Raw genomic sequence first — 21,016 nt, forward strand, 5'->3', positions numbered from 1 at the left:
TGGAAAGGACACTCTCCAACCCACTGAGCTACCTGCAGGCTGTGCTGTGTGTTCCAGGCTCCCAGCTTTCATGAGCTGTCACCACACTGGAGTGGGTTTTATTTGAGTCATTTCTGCTCCTGTGAGTAATTCCTCACCCACACTCCAGTAAGTAACCCCAATGAAATTCATTGGTTTACTAAGTTGGACTTGGACATTGATGGTATCTGTTCTTTGGTCTGTCATGGGCTTCCTTTCTGTGTGCTTAGGTGTGTGTGTGTGTGTGTGTGTGTGTGTGTGTGTGTGTGTGTCTGTCTGTCTGTCTGTCTGTCTGTCTGTCCATGTGTTGCATCTTTATTACACAACGAGGGCTGGCAAGAGATGGATGCCTCACTTAAGTTCATGACTCAGAAAAGCCTCATAGTAGAGCCTCCTCTGGACCTGGAGAGATGGTTCAGCAGTTAAACTCCCACCCTGGCTCATAATTACCCAGAACTCCAATACCAGGGTATTTGATGCCACTTTCTGACCTCCACAGACACTAGGCACACACGAGGTGCACAGACATATATGTAAGTGAAACATATCTATAAAATAAAATCAATTTTAAAAAAACCAGGCCAGAGCTGGAGCTCTGAGTCCCTGCCCACAGTGCTGTTGCTGAAATAGACAGCACTACTCCCCTACAAAGCCTGGGGTTTAGGAGTACATGCTGACTAACAGTTGGAAGGCATTGCTGCTGCCCAGGGAAGAGGGGTGGAAGTAACTGCTCCAAAAGGAGGAAAGGGAGCCAAGGAGGGGAAGCAGCCACTTTCATGGAGTGTGACCTGGAGGCTGTGCTTCTCACTGTGGGTGCAAACTCAGGGTCCTGTTGACCTGCAGATGTATTTTGATCAGCTGGAAAGTTCTATTTTATTTTACTTTTTTAGTCAAATGACTTATCATCATTGAAGCAGAGGAAGAATGGAAAGAGGAGGAAGATTCTAGGGGAGTAAGACATCAGCTCATCGGTTGATGTGACAAAAACCTAAATAAAACAAACAAAAAAACTGGAGGGGCTGGAGAGATGGCTCAGTAGTGACATCTACTTTCTTTGCTGAGCAATGTGGAGTTTGGATCCAGGACTGATGTGACAAACTGGGCATACCACAAATGCCTGTAACTCCAGTTCTGAGGGATCTGATGTCCTCCTTTGGCTTCTGTGTGTACACGGCATGTGCACCAGAATATACATGAGCATATACACTCCCATGGCCACACGTGTGCGTGCACACACGTGCACACGTGCGCGAGCACACAAACAAACACACACACACACACACACACACACACACACACCACATTGGGAGCCACGTGAGTCTCTGGAACAGCAGTAACACTGTCATGATGCCAGAGAGTGCAGAGGCCCTTAGGCAGGCTGATGGAGGAGATGGGGACCCAGAGAGACCAGATGTCCATAATGAAGACGAGAGCTATACGTCGTAACCCAAGGACACAACCCTGGGGAAGACTTAGAAAGGGGAAAGTCAATAACCGTGGAGCAGTGACTGTGTATGGGTGAACAATGACACACCATGCCCCAAAATAGCAATCATATTAACAGCTAATAACAATCATTTTAACAGCTCCTACTCAGAAAACGTGTCCACTTCGCCTGCGTCTGTTATTAGGGCTCTGCAGTTAGTCTTAACAGCAATTTATGAGACAGGTGCTCAAATTTTCTACATTGTCACAGGAGGAAATAGATGTGGGGAGACTTCCCCAAGGTCCCACAGCTGAGAAATAAAAGCTGAGACAGGAAGGTCCTGAGAATCTAAGGTGGATTTAAGGGGAAGTGACAAACAGTTCAGCTGAGGTGTGGCCATTCGGAGCCCTTAGGCCACAGGGAGCTTCGCCTATCTACGGTGGCTCAGGCATTCGGCAAACAGTTTTGGTGGTAGTAGTGGGAGAAATCGTGGACCTGTAGTTCAGACAGCTGGTGGGACAGCAGAGGCCACCAGTCATCTGGTGACTGGCTCCGAGGAGTCCGTCCATCCCAGTGACACGGACTGTAAAGGCCGGAGAGCCCTCAGCTTGTCTCAGAGTTTTCCTGGGTGCTGATGTGGAAGGCGTAGTAGAAATAAGGAGGGCATAGCCACCCAGAGCCAGATGTCAGGGGAGGCAGCCCAAGTCTTCTGCAGTTCTGGGCATGGAGACGGGGCTCCTCCCTATAGTGAGGTGGGGTGTCATGTGGGTAGCTGCTGCAAAGGTACTGTGTTCACAGCACGTAAGTGACCATCTCAGGCACCAGCAATTCTGAATGATGCACCCAGGTCTTGGGCAGGAGCCAGTGTTCTGCTGAGTCACTGGGCAGGAAGACGGGGCTCTCTGGGCTTGATATCAGAGTGAACTGGAATAATGGGACCGGGAAGCATCAGACAGAAACTGAAGTATGACTCAGTGCTACAGCCACAAGGCTAACCACATGGTCTACTCCCCGACTAGCTCTGTAACCTTGGGAAAGTTAATTAGCCTTCCTGCTGCATTGTGGGATAATCTTTTTGTACAATATGAAGACGTCTCTGATTGGTTTAATAAAGAGCCAAATGGTGGTTTCATATAGAGCCAAATGGCCAATAGGTGGGCAAGAGAGGATAGGTGGGATTTCCAGAGAAAGATAGGAACTTTGGGAGGAAACAGAGGTGCACAGGATTTGTCACTGAGACATGGAGGAAGTTGAACATATAGTATGGAGGCGAGGTAACAAGTGAGAATGCAGATTTATATAAATGAGTTAATTTAAGAGTTATAAGAGTTAGTTGGGAACAAGCCTAAACTAAAGCCAGGCTTAAGCCTAAGCTAAGGCTGGAGGTACAAAGAAAGACCAGCTACACTGCTGTAATTCAGCTTCCTCTGTGGCTGTAGCTGCTAACATTTTCTCCTTTATACCAGCCTAATGTCATGCAGCTGTCCAGTGGGACAGAGACCAGAAGAATGCAAAGGGATGGTCAGTAATCCTAGAAGGGTTACTTTCTAACTGCTGGGTGGATGGTACTATCTATGCCAAAGTGTCATTTGTTCTCTGACACAAAGGAGCACCTTTACATCAAGATGCAGATTAAACACTCCAAAACAAAGCAAGTAGCAAAATTTCAAACTAGGGAAGGGCAAGGGAGGGCCACAGAGCCCTGGCCTAGCACTAGGAACTGCAGCACTGAGAGCAGGCTGCAGCTGTCCTGGGATGTGTTGTCTTCCTCTGTCAACTGCCAGCTCCCACGGCCCTGACTTGCTGACCTGGGTGGTGAGGACCCTGCTAGAGGATGATGCTGGGGCAGCAGAGTTGGGGTGAAAGCAAGGCCTCCAGTTAATGACCCTGGGACAGGAACCTGGGAGGATGATCATAGTTCACCCAGGACAAAAGATGGGGTGGTCTACCAGGTCATGGAGAGAGTGGTGATGAGCAGACTCCAAAGCCCTGACTCAGTTTCCTCAGTTTTAGCCACTTGGCTTGCTGCGAGCGACAAAGGTTACAAGTGCCTAGAGAAGGAAAAGGAGTAGTGCTTGTGCCACAGGAAGTGTGTGCAACTCTTGCTACCTTGAAGAAGTGGGGTTGTGAGACTCTGTGTTTGGGCCATCCTTTTGGAAGCCTTGTAAGGTGCAATGCCTGGACAAACCATGAGGGAGGGTGTTTTGGTGGGATATACTCCAGCCTCCCTTATCCCATTTTTTCCACCAAGAGGTAACTCAGGCAGAAACGAGGTTCTTTTCAGGTCTGGGAAGGAACTTGGAAGTGGTTCTGGACAAAGCTTGGGTTCCCAGAATGTTCTGATTCTGATTATCTAGTTCTCAGTCCCACAGTTGACATCCAAGGACCCCTTTGGCTCTGCCACAGCCTTCCCCCCTGGCATTGCAGACCTGACATTGGGACATGGGGAAGGCAGAGGTGCATTGTATCTTATTCAGGCTGCTTGGGGGTACACACACACACACACACACACACACACACACACACACACACACCTTCAGCACGGGTACTGTACAGATAGTAGCAGAACCCAGGTAGGTAAAAGGATGTGGCACTTCTGGTCCAGCTCTTTGGTGCTGGAATAGTGTAGGTCAGGGTCACTCTCCTTGAGGGTTTCTGCATACAGACGTGGAACAGCCTTGGGGAAAACTCACTCTAACTCACTCTACCTGGTTAGGGGCAGAGATGGAGGAAAAAAAAATAAAAGAGTCTGAGCCTGGCTGGGTAGGGAGGGCTTCAGGACCTGGTCCTTGACTGGTGTATGCCAGGAAGGACATCTGGGGTGTTCTTCTTAGCCAGATCTCAGGTTCTGTTGACCTCACAGGGTAACCGGAAGAGAGTTTGTTTTTTCCCGGAGAACTGAGCAGGCAGGAGTATGGGCTGAGGGCTCTGGGGACCAGCAGCCTCCCAAACAGCTCGCCAACATTCCTGCCACCTTGCCCTTGCCTTAGCTCCTGTGCTGTGCTAGGCACAGGGTCGCTGCCCTGACAGATGGTGTTGGGGAGATGAGAGTGAGAGAAACTGTATCCACTCCTTACCTTCCCAGATTCCCCCTGAATCTCCACTGGCCTCTGGCTTCCTATCTGTGTTACTTCTTTTCCCCTATGGACGGGCAAGCCCCTGTTCACTCTCCCATTGAAGTAATTAAGCCAATCTTTGACTCCAAATCATAGCTGGGCTAGAGGGGAGCAGGGGAGAAGCAAAGTGGATGGGAAGGGAAAGGACCGTACTCCCAGCCACCCATCCTTCCCCCTGCCTCACTTGCATCCTTCTAAGGCATGCATGGCTCCTCCCAACACCCACCTGACCGCTATTACAAGCAGCTCTTCTTCCTCCACAGCCCATCTCTAAGTAAGTCTTCTCCCAATGACTCTACCTCCTTTTTTTTTTTTTTTTTTCCATTTTACTTATGTGCATGGGTGACGTGGAATGTCCTTCTGTAGGCTGTGGATCTGTTTTATTATCATTGGTTAATAAAGAAGCTGATTTGGCCAATAGCCAGGCAGAATAGAGCCAGGTGGGAAATTCAAGCAGAGAGACAGGGGGAAGAGGGGCAGAGTCAGGGAGATGCCAACAGCCACCAGGGAAACAAGACAAAAGGTAACAAACCACGAGCCTCGTGGCAGTGCTGGGCACTGGTGGCACAGGCCTTTAATCCCAGCATGTGGGAGGCAGAGGCAAGTGGGTCTCAGTGAGTTTGAGGCCAGCCTGGTCTACAAGGGGAGTTCCAGGACAGCCAGGACTGTTACACAGAGAAACCCTGCCTCAAAAAACCAAACCAAAACAAAAGGGTTAATTTCGTTGTAAGAGCTAGCTAGTAGTAAGCCTGAGCTAACAGGCCAAACAGCTTGTAATTAATATTAAGCCTCGGAGTGGTTATTCAGGAACTGGTGGGTGGGAGAGAAATGTCCAGTTACACATGGGTGTTTTAAGAGTGTCAGATTCCCTGGGACTGATGTTATAGGCAGTCGTGAGTAGCCATGTGGGTGGTGGGATTACAACCCTGGTCCTCTGGAAGAGCAGCCAGCGTTCTTAACCACGGAACACTTCTTGTCGAGACTCCCAAGTCACTCCCCACCCCTGCTTGTGTCTCCCATTCTGCCTCCTCCCCACTCCCCATCACACACTCAATTGTGTGGTCACTCAGACCCATGGCCACTCTGGCCTACTTTGCTCTCCAGGATGCCTCTTCTACAGCCAGGGCCCAGGCCCTTCCCCTCATCTGTACCTTTCCTCCTCATCAAGTCCACTAGCAGCAGCCTCGTAGGAGAGCAGGGGTCCCAGCTGGAACCAGAGATAGTTTGGTGTCTTGCCCCTTGGAGATAGGGGCCTCAGGTATGCGCCATGTGACAGCAGCTCTTGGGTTATTCCTGGTGATAGGTCACCTCTAAGTCCTCCTCCTGGGGCAGTAGACAGAGTGGATGGTGAGCGGTGGTAAGTAGGACCAGGGGCTTTGCCTTCATTACACACTGATTAAGTCTTTTCCACAGACGTCCAGCAGCTGCAGGTGGGGCTCTCCCACAGCTCCCACTAAGCTTACTGACACCTTGTCCTGGGTCCCCAAGCCCAGGCAGGAGCAGGTGGCCACACCCACATGGTACTTGGCCATGGCTGATGTTCAGGTATGTAGGATGACTGTCTCAGGGGCCAAGGCAGGCTTGGGTCTGGCTGGAACTCACGTTGTGGGGGCCTCAAGAGTATTTGGGGTGACAGGGCAAGTGCTTCTGGTGAAACCTGTACACTTAACTGCAACTCTGTGCCCTGGGGAGGTGCTGGTACTCAAAGGTGTTCTGCCAGTCCTGTCCCCAAACCCTCCCCTTGCTCCAGGGCACAGGGGATTGTGGGTGGGATCTGAAGAAGTGGCTATGTCTTCAGCTCAACCCAAGCCCTCAGCTAACCTTACCTCTTTCTGGCTGTCACCTTGACCTGTGCTTTCCTCTCTGGGTCTGAGGAGGTCTGGCTTTCTTTTCTGCTTCAAGAATACTCCAAGGTCAGGGGCTGGAGAGATGGCTCAGAGGTTAAGAGCACTAACTGTTCATCTAGAGGTCCTGAGTTCAATCCCCAGCAACCACACGGTGGCTCACAACCATTTGTAATGAGATCTGGTGCCCTCTTCTGGCATGCAGTACAGAACACTGTATACATAAAATAATAAATTAAAATACTTAAAATACTCTGGTCCCTCTCTTGCTCCCCACCACCTTGCAGGGCTAAACCACTTGGAAAAGCACAGCTTACTGAGCTTAAGAGGTGGCTCAGTTGGTGAAGTATTACTAATTCTGTGTAAGAACAGGGCCTGAGTTTCTATCTCCACCTCAAAAGCCTGTCACAGTGTGGAGTCAGGCAGGTCCCAGGGACCCAGGCCCCTTCTGGGGCTAGTCTGTGAGCTCCAACCTCTGAACCTGTGTGAAATGTAGCAATAAAGTAGTAGAGGAGTTGGGAAGGGGAGGGGGATAAGAAGTTTACCAGAAAGCTATGTGTGATAGCACACACCTTTAGTTCCAGCTCTCGGGAGGCAGAGGCAGGTGGATCTCTTGAGTTCAAGGCCAGCTCTGGTCTATAGAGCGAGTTCCAGAACAGGAGAGAAACCCTATCTCGAAAACCACAAAACAAACAAAAAATTGTTGGGTTTACATACAGAACTAATCATCATTGACTTACTGGACACTAAACAACTGTGTTATCTTTTTTACTGAATGAAACCCATTTGACTTTGTAAGAGACCCATGTTACATGCGCTTCACAGAGTCTTTATTAATAAGCAGCAAAGATAAACCTAGAAAACAGATGTCCTTAAGACCAGCAGGGACTGGAAAGATGGCTCAGCAGTTAAGAGCACTGGCTGCTCTTCTATAGGTCAAGGGTTTGATTCCCAACATCACCTACATGGCCATTCACAACATCTGTAACTCCAGTTCCAGGGGATCTGATACCTTCTTCTGGTCTCTACCGGCACTAGACACACAAGGAGTGCACAGATGTACATGCAGGCAAACATGCACACAAAAGACAAGCAGTTGCCTTTTTTTTTTTCTTTTTTCTTTTTTTTGGTTTTTCAAGACAGGGTTTCTCTGTGTAGCCCTGGCTGTCCCGGAACTTGCTTTGTAGACCAGGCTAGCCTTGAACTCACAGAGATCCACCTGCCCCTGCCTCCTGGGTGCTGGGATTAAAGGTGTGTGCCACCACTGCCTGGCTCAGCAGTTGTCTAATTAATTTGTCAGTTTGGGATACTATTGAGAGGGTATGCGTGCATGGTACGGCATAGAAAGAGGGAAATTATGAGGCATGGAGAGGGAAAGGGGCCTGCCGCCCTGGAGTCTGGCTGAAGCCTCTCACTGTTTGACAGACAAGATTTCCAACACTGGCTGTGAAGGTTGCTGATGTAGACCTAATACTCCTTCCTTAATTTTTTTTTGGTTTGTTTTTTGTTTTTCAAGACAGGGATTCTCTATGTAACAGTCCTATCTGACCCCAGAACTCATTCTGTAGACTAGGCTGGCCTTGAACTCATAGAGATCCACCCATCTCTGCCTCCAAGTGCTGGGATTAAAGACATGAGCCACTACTGCCTACCTCCTTTCTTGAAATTTTAAAAAAGATTTTTTATTAAGGATTTTACTCTGTGGGTGCCCGCAGAGGCCAAAAGAGAGGGACTCAGATCCTCTGAAACCAGAGTCGTGTGCTACCCATCCTGGAAGTCCCCAAAAGTTGGGCCCAGCTCCTCCTTTACAAGAACAGGAAGTACTTCTAACAACTAAAGCCTTCCTGTCACAGAAGTGCCAATCAACCCATCAGCCCTGTAGAATCTAACACAGGTGTGGCTTTTCCCATTTCCCCAGGAAATTGCCTCTGCTCTCTTGCAATGCACTTTTAACAGATTCTTTGTCTCTCAAAGTGTCGGTAAATTCTTTTTACTGCTCATCCTACCAGGCATCCTCCATACACTGTTTTACATGGCATTTTCTTGCCCTGTATGAGGAAAATATGCATTTTTCCTCTATCAGCCATTTCTTGTTCTGGTGCTTGTGGCAGCTGCTGCGTGATCCAGATGTAGCTGGTGGTCTCTGGCAACACCCTGATCTGAACTTTGAGCCTAGCCCAATGACACATGTCAGTGTATAAACTGAGGAATTCCTTTCAACATCTTGCAGAAAGTGTCACCTCCCATTCACAGCTGAAGGTCACTGGTCAAGGCAACTGTTTGGTGGGGCCCGAAGGCAATGATAAAAGAGGGCAGGCAGCCTGCTATCATCTGTCAGGGTGACAAGCTACTGTAGCCATCCTCCCTGGCTTAATTCCTCACCCAGGGAAAAAGTTCCATATACTGTGAGAACTCCCTCTACCCTCTCTCTCTTTCTCCTCTCTGGCACCCTGGAGCAAGGAAGAGCAGATTGTGTGTGGCCGCATTTGTGCCCACCAGCCTGACTTTTTTCCCTCCAGTGCTGGCATCCCCTGCTTCCCGGGAAGGGAATGAGCAGAGCTTTTTGTATGATTGGCATGTGCACCCAACACTCCTCTCGTCAGACTTCCCCATCCGAGAAACCCATGGGTAAATCTTCCCTTTCTGTTCTCTATTTACTAGAGAGCTTAAGGTCCTGGAAGTCCCCCAGAGTTAGGCCCAGCCTCCTGTCCTTGATTAAAGAGAAAAGAGATAATAAAAAAATCTATTTCTCAATTTTTAAAAATTATTTCTTTTTTTCTTTAATTGAGGACAGGAGGATGGGACCAACTTTTCTATAGAGATGGCTCAGTGTTTAAGCACCTAGTACTCTCCCAGAGGACCTGAGTTCAGTTTCCAACATGCCAGTAGGTGGCTCACAACTGCTGAAAGCTGGCGCCCTCTTCTGGTCTGGTAAGCAAGCACACTTGTAGCATATGTAAATATATAAAAAGAGAAAAAAAGCAAAACAAACAAACCAGGCTTCCAACTGCAGGGAAATCATGTCACGGATGTGGAGTGGGAAATGTGCATGAGAGGCTAATAAAGACAAGGGCAATCCATGCACTTTCTGGAAACAGGTGGTGGTCTCCTGGGAGCTTGGGTACCATCTCCTTTTGCTCGTATCCATGGTCTGTTATTTGCTGTCATGGCAGCTGATGGAGACGGGTTGTTAGTTAGCCTTGACCAGGGAAGAGAGAGATAAGACAAAGTTTAGTCTGAATTATATTCTTGGGCAAAACCTTTCTCAAATGATCCTGTGCACACATGTAGAGCTGACTAGACTCTGAGTGTAGGTTAAGACAAAGGAGAGACACATAGTGTGAAGGCAGAGATGCTAATTCTTTTCACCTGTTCCAGTCACCCACTGAGCAGATACAATAAAGGTCCAAATAAAGTTTCAATGTCAGCAGCTAAAGTGGCTGCTGGCCCCTGAAAGGTAGTTTAGTCAACTATTATCATCACAGGTTACCTTGTATCCTAGTTTGCTTTCTGTGGTGATAAATACCACACCCAAAAGCAACTCAGGAGAGAAAGTTGTTTGTTTTTTTAAACATTTTCACATCATAGTCTGTCATTGGGCCCTCCCACATCAATCACTAATCAAGAAACAGCATACAGCCTTGCCCACAAGTCTGATGGAAGCATTTTCTCAGTTAAGATCCCCTCTTCTCCAATGACCCTGTCATGTGTCTACCTAGCACACATGGCAAAGGTCTCCTCTACAGCAAACTAGTGGGAGATTACTAATGTATTGCCAGGCTATGTGACCTCCTAAAATAGTGGGCTTTTAAAGCCAGCTGAGACAAAGCCAGGGGTTTCTTTGGGATTCCACCACTCCTGTAATCACAGGGCTCACAGTTGCACAGAGCCTGTACTGAAGGCTGCCGTAGCTTCTCCAAGCTTGGATGGAGACTGACTGTGTGGATTCCTGCAGCTGAGATGCACTCACTGGACGCTTTCCTTTTCTCGAAGATGATAGTTCATTTCAAAAGACTCAAAAGACATATGCTGGCCGGGCGTTGGTGGCGCATGCCTTTAATTCCAGGACTCGGGAGGCAGAGGCAGGCAGATCTCTGTGAGTGCAAGGACAGGCTCCAAAGCAATACAGAGAAACTCTGTCTCCCCCCCCCCCAAAAAGACATATGCTGAGGGGCTGGACCTATGGTACTTGCTGCTCTTCTATAGGACCTAGGTACAGCCCCCATACTCAGGTGTGGTGGCTACAAGGCAACATTGTTGACTCCAGCTCCCAGGGACCCAATGTATGAGAGTCCTCTTCTGGTTTCTTCAGGCACTGCGCTTAGGTGTACAAACAACATACCCATCTACACATAATTAAAATATACAATTTTATTTTAAATTAAAGATAGTGGTGGCACATGCCTTTAATCTCTTCGTGCACTACAGAGAGAGTTCCAGGACAGCCAGTGCAACACAGAGAAACTATGTCTCGAAAAACATATATATATATATATATATATATATATATATATATATATATATGACATACATCAACACAAACTATTTATTATTGGAGCACAATAGCACTCCAGATCATCATGTGCCCAGGTTAGGTGTGAGGGTATGGGCTGATGTGGCCACACCCACCTGCGCCCTCTTTCTGACAGCTGTTACAGAGTAAAGGCAATCTAGTAAGAGCTGGTCCATGAGTCAGAAAAGAGTCAGGTGTCCAGATTCCAGAGAATGACCAGTACCATTCATTCTCACTTCCCCAAGGAAACTTACAGAGCTTGGGTTGCCAGACTCCCTGGGATGCCTGAGGGCTGTTGGTGTCAGTGGTGACACATCCTGCTCCCCCCATCTCTTTTAATGAGTACACCTCAGTGGGATATGTCCCTCCTCCTCACTTCCTGTACCTTCTCAGTCTTGTACGTTCCTTTCTGGAATTCCTCCCACCCCACTGCCCAAGAGTCACAGACAACCTGGCTGCATGAAACCTCTCATTTCCTCCTGAGGCATAAGAAGGGACCCTCACTCTGCTTCATAGGCCTGTACTCTGATCAAAGACCCCACCATGCTGTTGATGGTCTGGGGGCTTGAACTCTCCTCATAGCCCCTGCCAGGTGGCTGTCTGTCTGTATTACATATTACCATATGTAATATATACACACATAGACATACTAGATAATTATGTGTGTCTAAGTGTGTATGTGTACAGGAGGACCATGCCTGTCAAGGCCAGAAGAGGGCCTCCGATCCTCTGAAGCAGGAGTTACAGGTGGTCCCACCTGATATGAGTGCTGGGAACGGATCCAACTGAAACTGGGTCTTCTGGAAGAGCAACAAGTGCTCTTAACCACTGGCCATCCAGCCCAAGTGTATATGTTAAATACATTTGAGTATTGTTTCATTAAAAAAATGTATGAAACTAAAGACCCAAAACTCTGATGCTTAGTATAAGAGATGAAAATCATTAGGTGACTTCAAAAGGCCTCATTTATTACTTTAATGAATGTTCGGAGTCTGAGCCAGGAAAACAAAAACAAACAAACAAATAAACAAACAAACCAGAACTAGAGAGTGTACATGAAATATTGGGATTCCAGAATGAAGATGGAATTTAGAGGGTGAGGTATTAGAGGTATGTTAATACTTTCTAATTCTCTGGAAATGGGGCCTGCTTAATAGTTGAGGGGAGGCTTTGGGAAGAGGTGGGCTAGAAATGCCCTGCTCTCTTAAAAACAAAAACAAACAAAAAACCCAAACCTAATTTTTATGTATAAGGATATTTTGCCTTCATGCCTGGTGTCGTCAGAGGCCAGAAAAGGGTGTGCAATCCCCTGGAACTGGAATTACTCAGGGCTGTGAGCCACCCTGGTCCTCTGAAAGAGCAGCCAGTGCTCTTAGCTACAGAGCCATGTGTTCAGCCCACCCTTCTCTTCATGCCTGACCCCCGATAGTCCCTTCTCAGTGTCATTTTCAAGGCAAGCCTGTAGGCTTTGGTTGGGCTACTTCCTGTTTTGCTGAGAAGCCTGTCCAAGCTGGTGACTGTGAGGTCTCATTGGCTGTGGGACAGGATTCTCTGCTTCTGTTACAGTGCACGGTTAATGTGACACCAAACAAAGCCAAGGAACAAAGCCCTTAATCGGAGCTGAAGCCTTGGTGTCTCCAGACATTTTGGTGTCCCTGTCCTGTGAGGTCCTGTCTTCTGTAGGAGTTTAGGTTTGCCTTTTGTTTTTTATTAGTTGTGTTCGTGTGTTTCACAGGTGAGTTAGATGGGGCTTGGCTGTCTAGGAGAAGCACATGGGGACCTGTATATTTTGGAAGGTCCATTTTCTCTGTGTGACACTCAGCTTGGCATGCTATGGTCAAGGGGTCTATATGTCACATGGGACCCTCTTCAAGAATTTAGATGGAGACACTGTTCTCAATGAGGGGAGGGTCTAGGTAGATGTAGGGTAATGCCAGGCTTCGGTTCCGCTCCCCGATGTCCCTAGAGATCTGGACCAGCTGTCTCTGGAAGGCAGCCATACTTCTCCTCGGGGCGTCCTCTGTGAAGTGTTCATCTGGATAGTGGCCAAGAGGCCTCTGAGGACAAGTCACAGAATTGACTTGATTGGTCAAGATTGTCCCCGTCTTCTGAGCAGCTGCAACCCACGGTTTGTCCCTCCACCCAGTCACCTTGCCCAGTCTTTTGTCCCTATCCTAAACTTTTTCCCAAATGACAGTGATCTGTGAGCTCTTAGACCATTTAATTTGAGGATTTAAAGGAACATTTAGTCCCATGTTACGGTCATTGCTGAGAGTGACAGTTTTCATCATCTTATTTGGACACTTGATCATCCTTACTGTGAGAGGTCAAGGCTCATGTGTCTCACCTTTTAGTGAGTTGTGGGTGGGGGTTTTGATGTGGGGATCTTGATGTCAGGGTTGAGTTTGGTCCAGGGAGGGTAAACAACATGTACTTTCCTATCCAGCCTGACTCCTAGCTCCATACTTACTCGGTCCCCAGGCTCCTTGCTTAGCATCCAGAGGGCAATGATGACATCACACGTGGCATTGACTGGTGGGAGAGTGGCTATGAAGCCCTCAGGCCGAACCTGGCCTTTGGAAGTAGGTGGTGGTAGCTGCATGGTGGGTGGTAAGTTGGGCATCCAAACACAAGCGTCAAACTGAAGGCAGAGAGGATAAAGTGAGAACGAGACTCTGGCCCTTCCATTTCGGTGCTTGCAAACCTGACCTTTCCTTACCTGGCCTGCACTGACAGCTGCATGCTTGGCTGAGCAGGTGAATATCACCATGGTGACATATTGGACCAGAGCTTCCTGGGTATCCAATGAGGAGGGCATACCTGTAGGAAGGCTGAGCTAGGGTGGGGCTGCTGGGGATCTGAGGACCTCAAAGAGAGGCCAGAAGGTGGGGCGGGGCCAGACGGCGGGGCGGGGCCAGAGGGCTGAGGTCCCTGTACCTGAGCTTTCTCGGCTGAGGAAACCCTCAGAGAAGATCTCTCTCACCCAGGCCTGGAGCTCTTGGTCCTCTCGAACAGACACATCACTTGGGTAGTAGATGCTGACTATCTCAGAGACGAAGCTGCAAGGTGCATCTGGATTCAGGCCCTGACTCCAAACTTGACCCTCTCTGAGAAGCATCCTTTGCCCCGCGTCACGCAACAGCCCCCGTCACGCAACAGCCCTCTTCACTGTAAACCTCTCCAGTGCATCCCATCTCCTGCAAAGTCTTCCTGCCTCCCCTGCCCACTGTGGCTTCCTGGGAATGGTTCCCTCACCTCTTTATTGCCCCCCAGATCTGCATCCCATCATCCCGGTAATAGTAGCCTGGGATGTCCGCCACATCTCGGGCTCGGATATCTTCAGGGAGACATAGGACAGAATAGCTCAGCTGTTCCATGTTTCTCTTTATCAGCTCAGAGAACCCTCCAATGCCCAGGCCTGTGGACTGAGGGAAAGAACTGAGTACCAGAACCTTGCTTCAAAAGCAGGGGGCAACACTGGTATTAGGGAAACAGAGCCACTCCCACCCCAGAACTCTATGTTCTTCCAATTGAAGAATGTCCTCAAGCCAAAGGCAGTGCTTACCCTGTCCACCACCTGCCCAGGGGCAATGAGCAGCTCTCGGGCAAGCGTGTTGATGTGTAGTGTGTACCGAATGTGGGGAATCAACAGCTACGAGAGGTAGGAGATGACAAAGTTACGGAAGCCCAGACCTGCCCCCGCTGCTTTCATTTTCTTAGGCTGCTTAGATACTCTCTTAGGCCCTGGATACAGGTCCTTTCTGTGTTCCTCAGTCAGAATGGCAGCCCTGCATCCAAGCCTGGAAGGGTAAGGCCACCTGAAGAAAGGCCGCTTGGAAGAGGCAGTGCGGATACAGGATAAAGCCCAGGAGTCTACAGACTTGGTTACAGGCTAGGATACCGACAGAGAGAGGATCTCTCTATGTAGTGGTCCTCTGCTATGTTGACCAGGCAGGTCCCAAACTCAGAGATCCTCCTGCCTCAGCTCTCTAAATGCTGGGATGAAAGGTATGCGCCGTCACACCTGGCTTGGGCCAACTCGTGGAGCCACTGACCTTGAAGAGAGGATGGCAGTGGGGCAGATGACGCAGCGTGGCCAGGGCAAAGACTTCTGGCAGCAGATGTGCGTGCAGCAAATGTGTGACAGCCTCATGGACAGAGAACTCTGCATTTCGAACCCAGGTCTTGGCCAGTAGCCAGTCCCACTTGTCATCACTGGGCAAGAAGATGGGGTTGTCTGGCCCCGGAGTCTGTTTGAGCTGGTGGGTAAGGCCAGTGGGGAGGGAGGCAGTGTCAGTGTCGGTCAGCCACTCAGTGGGATCCTCTGCACTTCTGCCATTTCCCCCCCCCATCCCGTCTCTTGTCTTCTTTTACAGACCTGGATAGCGAGGGGGAGCAGGGGCCCAGACCCTGAGCACTGGTATAACAGGGTCATTGGGGCTGCAGAGAACTGAGGCTTTCCATTGATGACATTGGTTTGGATTCCAGAAAGAATGCCATGATCCACCAAGAACAGGGAGCCCTTCTGCAGGAGAAAAGGGAGCCGTGACTGCACCCCGCTTTCTAAGGCAGAGGACAAGTAGCAGGAAGAGGACCTAGGATTGCCAGGGGAGTACATGTTAAGAGAGGCGGTTCTTGGTATGTAGCACATAGTTGGTTCCCTGTCTCTAGTAGGGGGATGAACCTGAAGAAACTAGGATAGGGTTTGCAGAGCTTGCCGTCTATGCCCCACCTCCAATTCAGCCTGCAGACTCGTCCCAGGGCCCAGCACTGGGGCCACCATGTCATCAGTGACTGGGAAGTTCTTTGGGAGGCTGTGACAGCGGCGGATCAGGACCGGGTTGAGGCCATTTAGGAACTGGGAGGCAAAGAAGGCATCTTCCTGCCAGTGCTCGAACACATACTCTGCGGGCGTGGAGTGGGGGGGACGACATGGGGACCGGTCACCACAGCTCCTACAGGTTTCCTCCTTGCTTGCATGATGGAGTTCTCTGTTGTCTATTCTGGATACCTCTTCATTTCTTTCTGTCCCCCCATCCCAGAGCACTCTCTGCCCTGTGCCTCATCCTCAGTGTTAATACCCACTTAACCACGCCCCATGAGAGCTTTCTAGGGAGCCCTGAAAGCTACAGTGGGCCCCCCTTTTACCCATTTCTGAAGTCAATAAGTACATCATCCAAGGAATGCTAATGATGTGAATATGAGTTTTATTAGTAAGCCTAACTTCACTGTCAATCCCTTGTCCATAGTCCCAACCACAGTTATCTGGAAAATGGTTGGATTAGGTCAGGGGTCCCATCTGCCTCCCAGCTCTCTTGTCTCTGTGGGAACTTTAAGGTGTAGTAGGAAGGGCAAGGAGACTGCTGAAAGCCACAAGGTGAATTGGTAATTTGTGTTGAGCCTCCTGGTCATGATGGGAACTGATAACCCAGAGAGGTTAGAACCCCAGTGCCTCACCTGCTGCAGGAGTCTTGTGGAAGTTAAACATCCTTCTCATCTCCCTCAGACTCCTCCAGAGTCCTGTGCGGCTCAGGAACCCTTTGATTTTCAGCTCTGTAACCCTGATGAAACATGTGAAGTGTGGGAAGAAGGCACCAAGGCTCCAGGAGACCCTCCCCTGTCTGCCTGGTAGAGTCAGTGCCCCTAAGGTAGCCATTGTCCTATAGGACAGCAAACTATGTCTTGAGCAGGGCAGAGTGAGCTACATACTGAGATAGGGGATAGAGTAGAAGAGAGAACATAGAGGTGGGGATAAGGGACAGTGTGTGTGTGGCATCCTCACGCAGACTGGACTTTAAAGAAGAATCTGGCGTTCTTGATGGCGGAGTACTTGATATTGAGGTCCAAGTCCTTCACAGTCATGTGGTCGAGGCAGTGAGGCCAACCTTCAATGTAAGTCTTCCAGCTGGAGCAGAGGACGGGCAAATGATCAGCAAAAGGCTTTAGGGAGGAGCTCTCGGATTGAGACAGAAGGGTCCTGGCCCCAGGGGACTAACAGGGGCCTTTCCTGAGACCCACCCTTCCCCTGTGCTCACTGGGTTGTAAGGAAGCCACAGGTCCCCATAGGAAATATCGGAGTCAATTGGAAAGCCCCCCACTCCCACCCCCGCAAGGAATTTGAGGTTGGAGCTGAGCCAAACAGGTAGGGTCTCTTAAGTGTCTGGATTAGAGGATGTGAATTTTGGGAGAGTAAGAATCCAGGAAAGCAGGGGAAGGGAGGGAGGGAGGGAGGAAGGAGGGGGAGGAGGGAGGAGGGAGGGAGGAGGGAGGGAGGAGGGAGCGGCGCCGGCAGAAAAACATCTGGGAGCTGGAAGGGGATCCCCTTTGTTTGTGGCCTGATATGTGACTGTTTTCCCTTTGTGCAGGTCTGTAAGTACCTTTTCTGCTGACACACCTGCTTTGCAATCTGTCTGAAGTACCTGATGCCTAACACAGATGCATGTTGGGATGGGATGTGGTCCTGAGCTGGGTTATTCCCAAGGAGTCAGTTGTTTTTGGCAGACATCCATATCGAGGCATACAGCTTCCACAGCTTGGGCAGCTGTATCAGCTTACTCTGCTCTGGCCTAAGGCTGTCTGTCTGTAAGTCCCACAACCATGCAAGCAAGCCACAGCCAGAGACCTTTCTGTGAAATAATTTTTTTTTCCAACAAGCTGAACATTCAGTTTTGGGGGTCATTCAAAAATAACTTTTAGGAGTTGAAGCCAACTTAATGAGACCCTTTCTCTAAGTAAAATAGTTTTAAAAGGCTGGGAATACAGCTCAGCGGTAGCACACTCAACTAACATGCACAAAGCCCTAGATTCAATCCCTGGTATAAAAAAATAAAATAAAGATATAAAAAATTGCTGCTTGGGGGGATCTCTGTCAGTCCTGTCAGGCCTGCCTGGTCTCCAGAGCGAGTGCCAGGAAAGGTTCTAAAGCTACACAGAAAAACCCTGTCTCGAAAAACAACAAACAAACAAAATAAATAAATTAAAAAAATGCTGCTTACTGTCAAGTCTTGAAGCTTGGGGCCAATCTCTGGGTCCCATATGGCTGGAGAGAGCCAATCCCTGCAAGTCACCTCTTAACCTCCATATGAGTATTATAGGTTGTGAACATACAGACACACACATGTAAGAAAAATGTAATTACAATTTTTGGGACGGGGTTCAAGTTAGGGTTTCTCTGTGTAGCCCTGGCTGTCCTGGAACTCACTCTATAGACCAGGCTGGCCTGGAGCTCAGAGATCCGCCTGCTTCTACCTCCTAAGAGCTGGGTTTAAAGGCGTGTACCACCTCCACCAGGCACAAATTAAAAATAAATAAATAAATAATTTAAAGGGCCAGGGATACAAATCAGGGATGTGTGTTTACTTAGAATGCAAAGGACGTGAGTTCAACCCACAGTATCAAAAACACAATAATGAAAAAGCTTTTAAGAGTTGAGTTTTTGTGGGGTGGTGGTGACTCTCGCCTTTAAATCCCAGCACTTGGGAGGCAGAGGCAGGAGGATCTCTGTGAGTTCGAGATCAGCCTGGTCTACAGAGTGAGTTCCAGGACAGGCTCCAAAGCTACAAAGGGAAACCCTGTCTTGAAAAACAAACAAACAAAAAAAGAGTTGAGCTTTTGACAGCAAAGGACAGTTTGCAATTAAAGGATACTGCCACCAGGTGGTGGTCAAACTCTGTCTCAAACAACCCTGTGCTTGATTCCTCTGGGGAATCTTGGTAAAACACAGATTCTCAGTGGGTACCAGGTGGGCTTGAGAGCTTGCCTTCTCTAACTGGTTCCCAGAAGATACTAATGTTAAAGGTTTGAAGCCTCATTTTAATTATAATATTAAGGACCCAGACGGACAGACCAGACATAGGAATAATGCTAACAGCACACATTTAGGCAGGGTTTAGCATTTTTGCTGCTGAGTGGTTTTTTGTTTTGTTTTTGATTTTTTTTCCCAGAAGGGTGGCAGGGTCTTATTATATACTAAACCTCACATTCTCTGTGTAGCTATAGGTGACCATCCTGCCTTCATCTCATAAATGCTGGGATTATAGGTATGTGCCACCATGTCTGGTTTATGTGGTGCTGGCGATCAAATTTGAGGCTTCTTGTTAGGCAAGCAGTCTACCAACTAAGTTATACCCCTAGTCCTATTTTTTTCCTCTTTATAAGAATGCAGGGCTGAAGGACAAACCCAGAGCCTTGAATACAGAATTACACTCTCAGGCCATATTGTCTATATTCTTAACCATTTCTCATTGGTTTTCCCTAACAACCCAAATACAAAGAAAATAAAGATCAAATAAATTAAGATTTCCCTGAGACACCCTCCTCCCCCGTTTCTTTTGTTAGGGTTTAGACGGACCCTGCATCTTCAAGGACCAAGTAGATTTCAATATCTGCTCCTCCCCCCCAGTTGCTGCTGTGAGATTTAGTGTCATGGCTTTCATGACAAACGTAGAACCACCAGGAAACAAACGAGCTGGTGATTGCTTGGTCTCTAGAGACACAGGGCAAAGGCAGGCGGCCCAAGATTTGGAAAGCAACCGTGATTAAGAGCACCAAGCTCTTTTGAAAGTGTCCACCTGGGTACCATTGCTGACCTCACTTCTAGAGAGATGCCCTCCTCCCCTTGTAATTCCCACCCTTCTGTGAGCTGAGCATTTAGGTAGCTCTCCCCTCTAACTCTCCACACTGCACAGACAACAGAGAAAGCACCCCTGTCTGAGGGCATCTCATTTTTAGGAATGTGTTCCAAGTTCCCCCAGGAGACGGCTGCAAGTTCCACCTGCGTTTATGAGAGGATGCAACAAGTCGACAGATGAGAGAAAAAGAGAAACAAAGCAACCACCGCAGAGAAAGATGGGCAAGGAATAAGCCACAGGGCACAGCTGTTAGAGCAGTGGTTTTCAAACTCCGGTGGGTGCGAAAGTCACCTGAAAGGCTTGTTAAAATAGAGTCTCCCTGCTCAACCACAAGGTCAGAGTCAGAGGGCCTGCGAGTCGCAGGTGCCCACTGTTGCTAATGATGCTGGGCAGGGGGTCCAGGCTGGATGTTAGTCCTTGTTTTGGCGGCTTCCCATCCTCCTGTAAGCTCCCTCCTCACCTGTACATCTCCTTCCTGGCCTTCAGCTCTTCCTGACGCTGGTGCTGGAGTTTAGGGTGGTGGTCTTCCCAGGAGACCTTGGCTGTGGGTGGGGTCGTGGATGGAAAGGATACTCTCCTTACCTCTGGCTCCAATAGTCCCCTCACCCCGGGCACATTTCTTCCGCAGCAGGCTGGCTGCCACCTGCTTCTGTAGTATCATCACCAGTCCCCTCGTTCCTCCTCTGGCCCTTCCTGGTGTCCACACCAGTTCTCCTCTCCACTCTCCCACCCTAGCCCCCTCCAGACTGCTGTGCCCCTCCAGCAGCCCCAACCATTTCCCTGTCTCCCTCACCTGCTCCCTGTCGCAGCACCAAGTCCCCTGCCCCTTCCAGCCACTGATAGCATGGGAAGCGGAGTGCAGCCCCGGGCAGCCACTCCAGCTGGAACCAGCGGCAGAACCAGGCGTCGGGATGGAGGGACCCAAGCGAGAGGGGCAGCTCCGGGGGTGCCTTGTGTACGCGCAGCATCAGCACAGCGCCAACATCCTGGGGGAGCGTCACCTCGAAGTCCTCTTCCTAGGAGGGGCTGTTTAGTATGCCGAGGATAGTCCCCCACCCCAGGCCCCCTCCTCCACCGTCGCCACTGCCCGCTCTCCAAACACTCACAGCACCGGCAGTGAACTCCTTGCCTAGTCGGTCCAAAGGCACTAAGGGGCTCTCTCCCTGGGTGCCCACGATGCTGACAGACACCTTGTCCCAGGTGCCAGCCCCACAGGCCTCCCCGGTGGCTACTCTCACCCTGAATTTAGCCATACTCCTAACCAGTCTGACTTTCTACTGCAAGTTGGACTACCAGGCTGGGTGACTACCTCAGGGATGCCCCGCCCACCATGCCAGGTTAGGGGAAAAACGTGTTTGCTTCCAACTGAATTCCCGCTTGGCTTCATTGCCACCAGAAACAGGGTGCCAAAATTAGGGCAGGGAGGAGCTGGATTGAGAGACTGAAACCTGGAGCGACAACTTAGTAGC

At 49.3% G+C, this 21,016-nt stretch overlaps 1 protein-coding gene across 3 annotated transcripts; it reads right to left on the minus strand.

Annotated features, from left to right (window-relative positions):
* Positions 1-12,794: 12,794 nt before the first annotated feature.
* Alox15b (arachidonate 15-lipoxygenase type B) lies at positions 12,795-20,800 on the minus strand. 3 transcript variants are annotated; one of them, XM_027426189.2, is made up of 14 exons: positions 20,654-20,800; positions 20,341-20,563; positions 20,008-20,089; positions 16,700-16,822; positions 16,375-16,478; positions 15,650-15,822; positions 15,296-15,442; positions 14,973-15,176; positions 14,483-14,569; positions 14,173-14,342; positions 13,855-13,976; positions 13,637-13,737; positions 13,388-13,558; positions 12,795-12,974 (listed from the first exon to the last, which is right to left on the minus strand). In XM_027426189.2, exons 1-14 carry the CDS (start codon positions 20,798-20,800, stop codon positions 12,795-12,797), a joined length of 2,034 nt encoding a protein of 677 aa, XP_027281990.1. The 3 variants fall into 3 exon arrangements, with proteins under 3 accessions (XP_027281990.1, XP_027281991.1, XP_027281992.1); XM_027426190.2 differs by lacking the exon at positions 14,483-14,569; XM_027426191.2 differs by lacking the exons at positions 13,855-13,976; positions 14,483-14,569 and having other exon boundaries at positions 13,637-13,734; positions 14,183-14,342.
* Positions 20,801-21,016: the final 216 nt, after the last annotated feature.

The sequence above is a fragment of the Cricetulus griseus genome, chromosome 7 (genome assembly GCF_003668045.3).
Source record: "Cricetulus griseus strain 17A/GY chromosome 7, alternate assembly CriGri-PICRH-1.0, whole genome shotgun sequence".
NCBI lineage: Eukaryota > Metazoa > Chordata > Mammalia > Rodentia > Cricetidae > Cricetulus > Cricetulus griseus.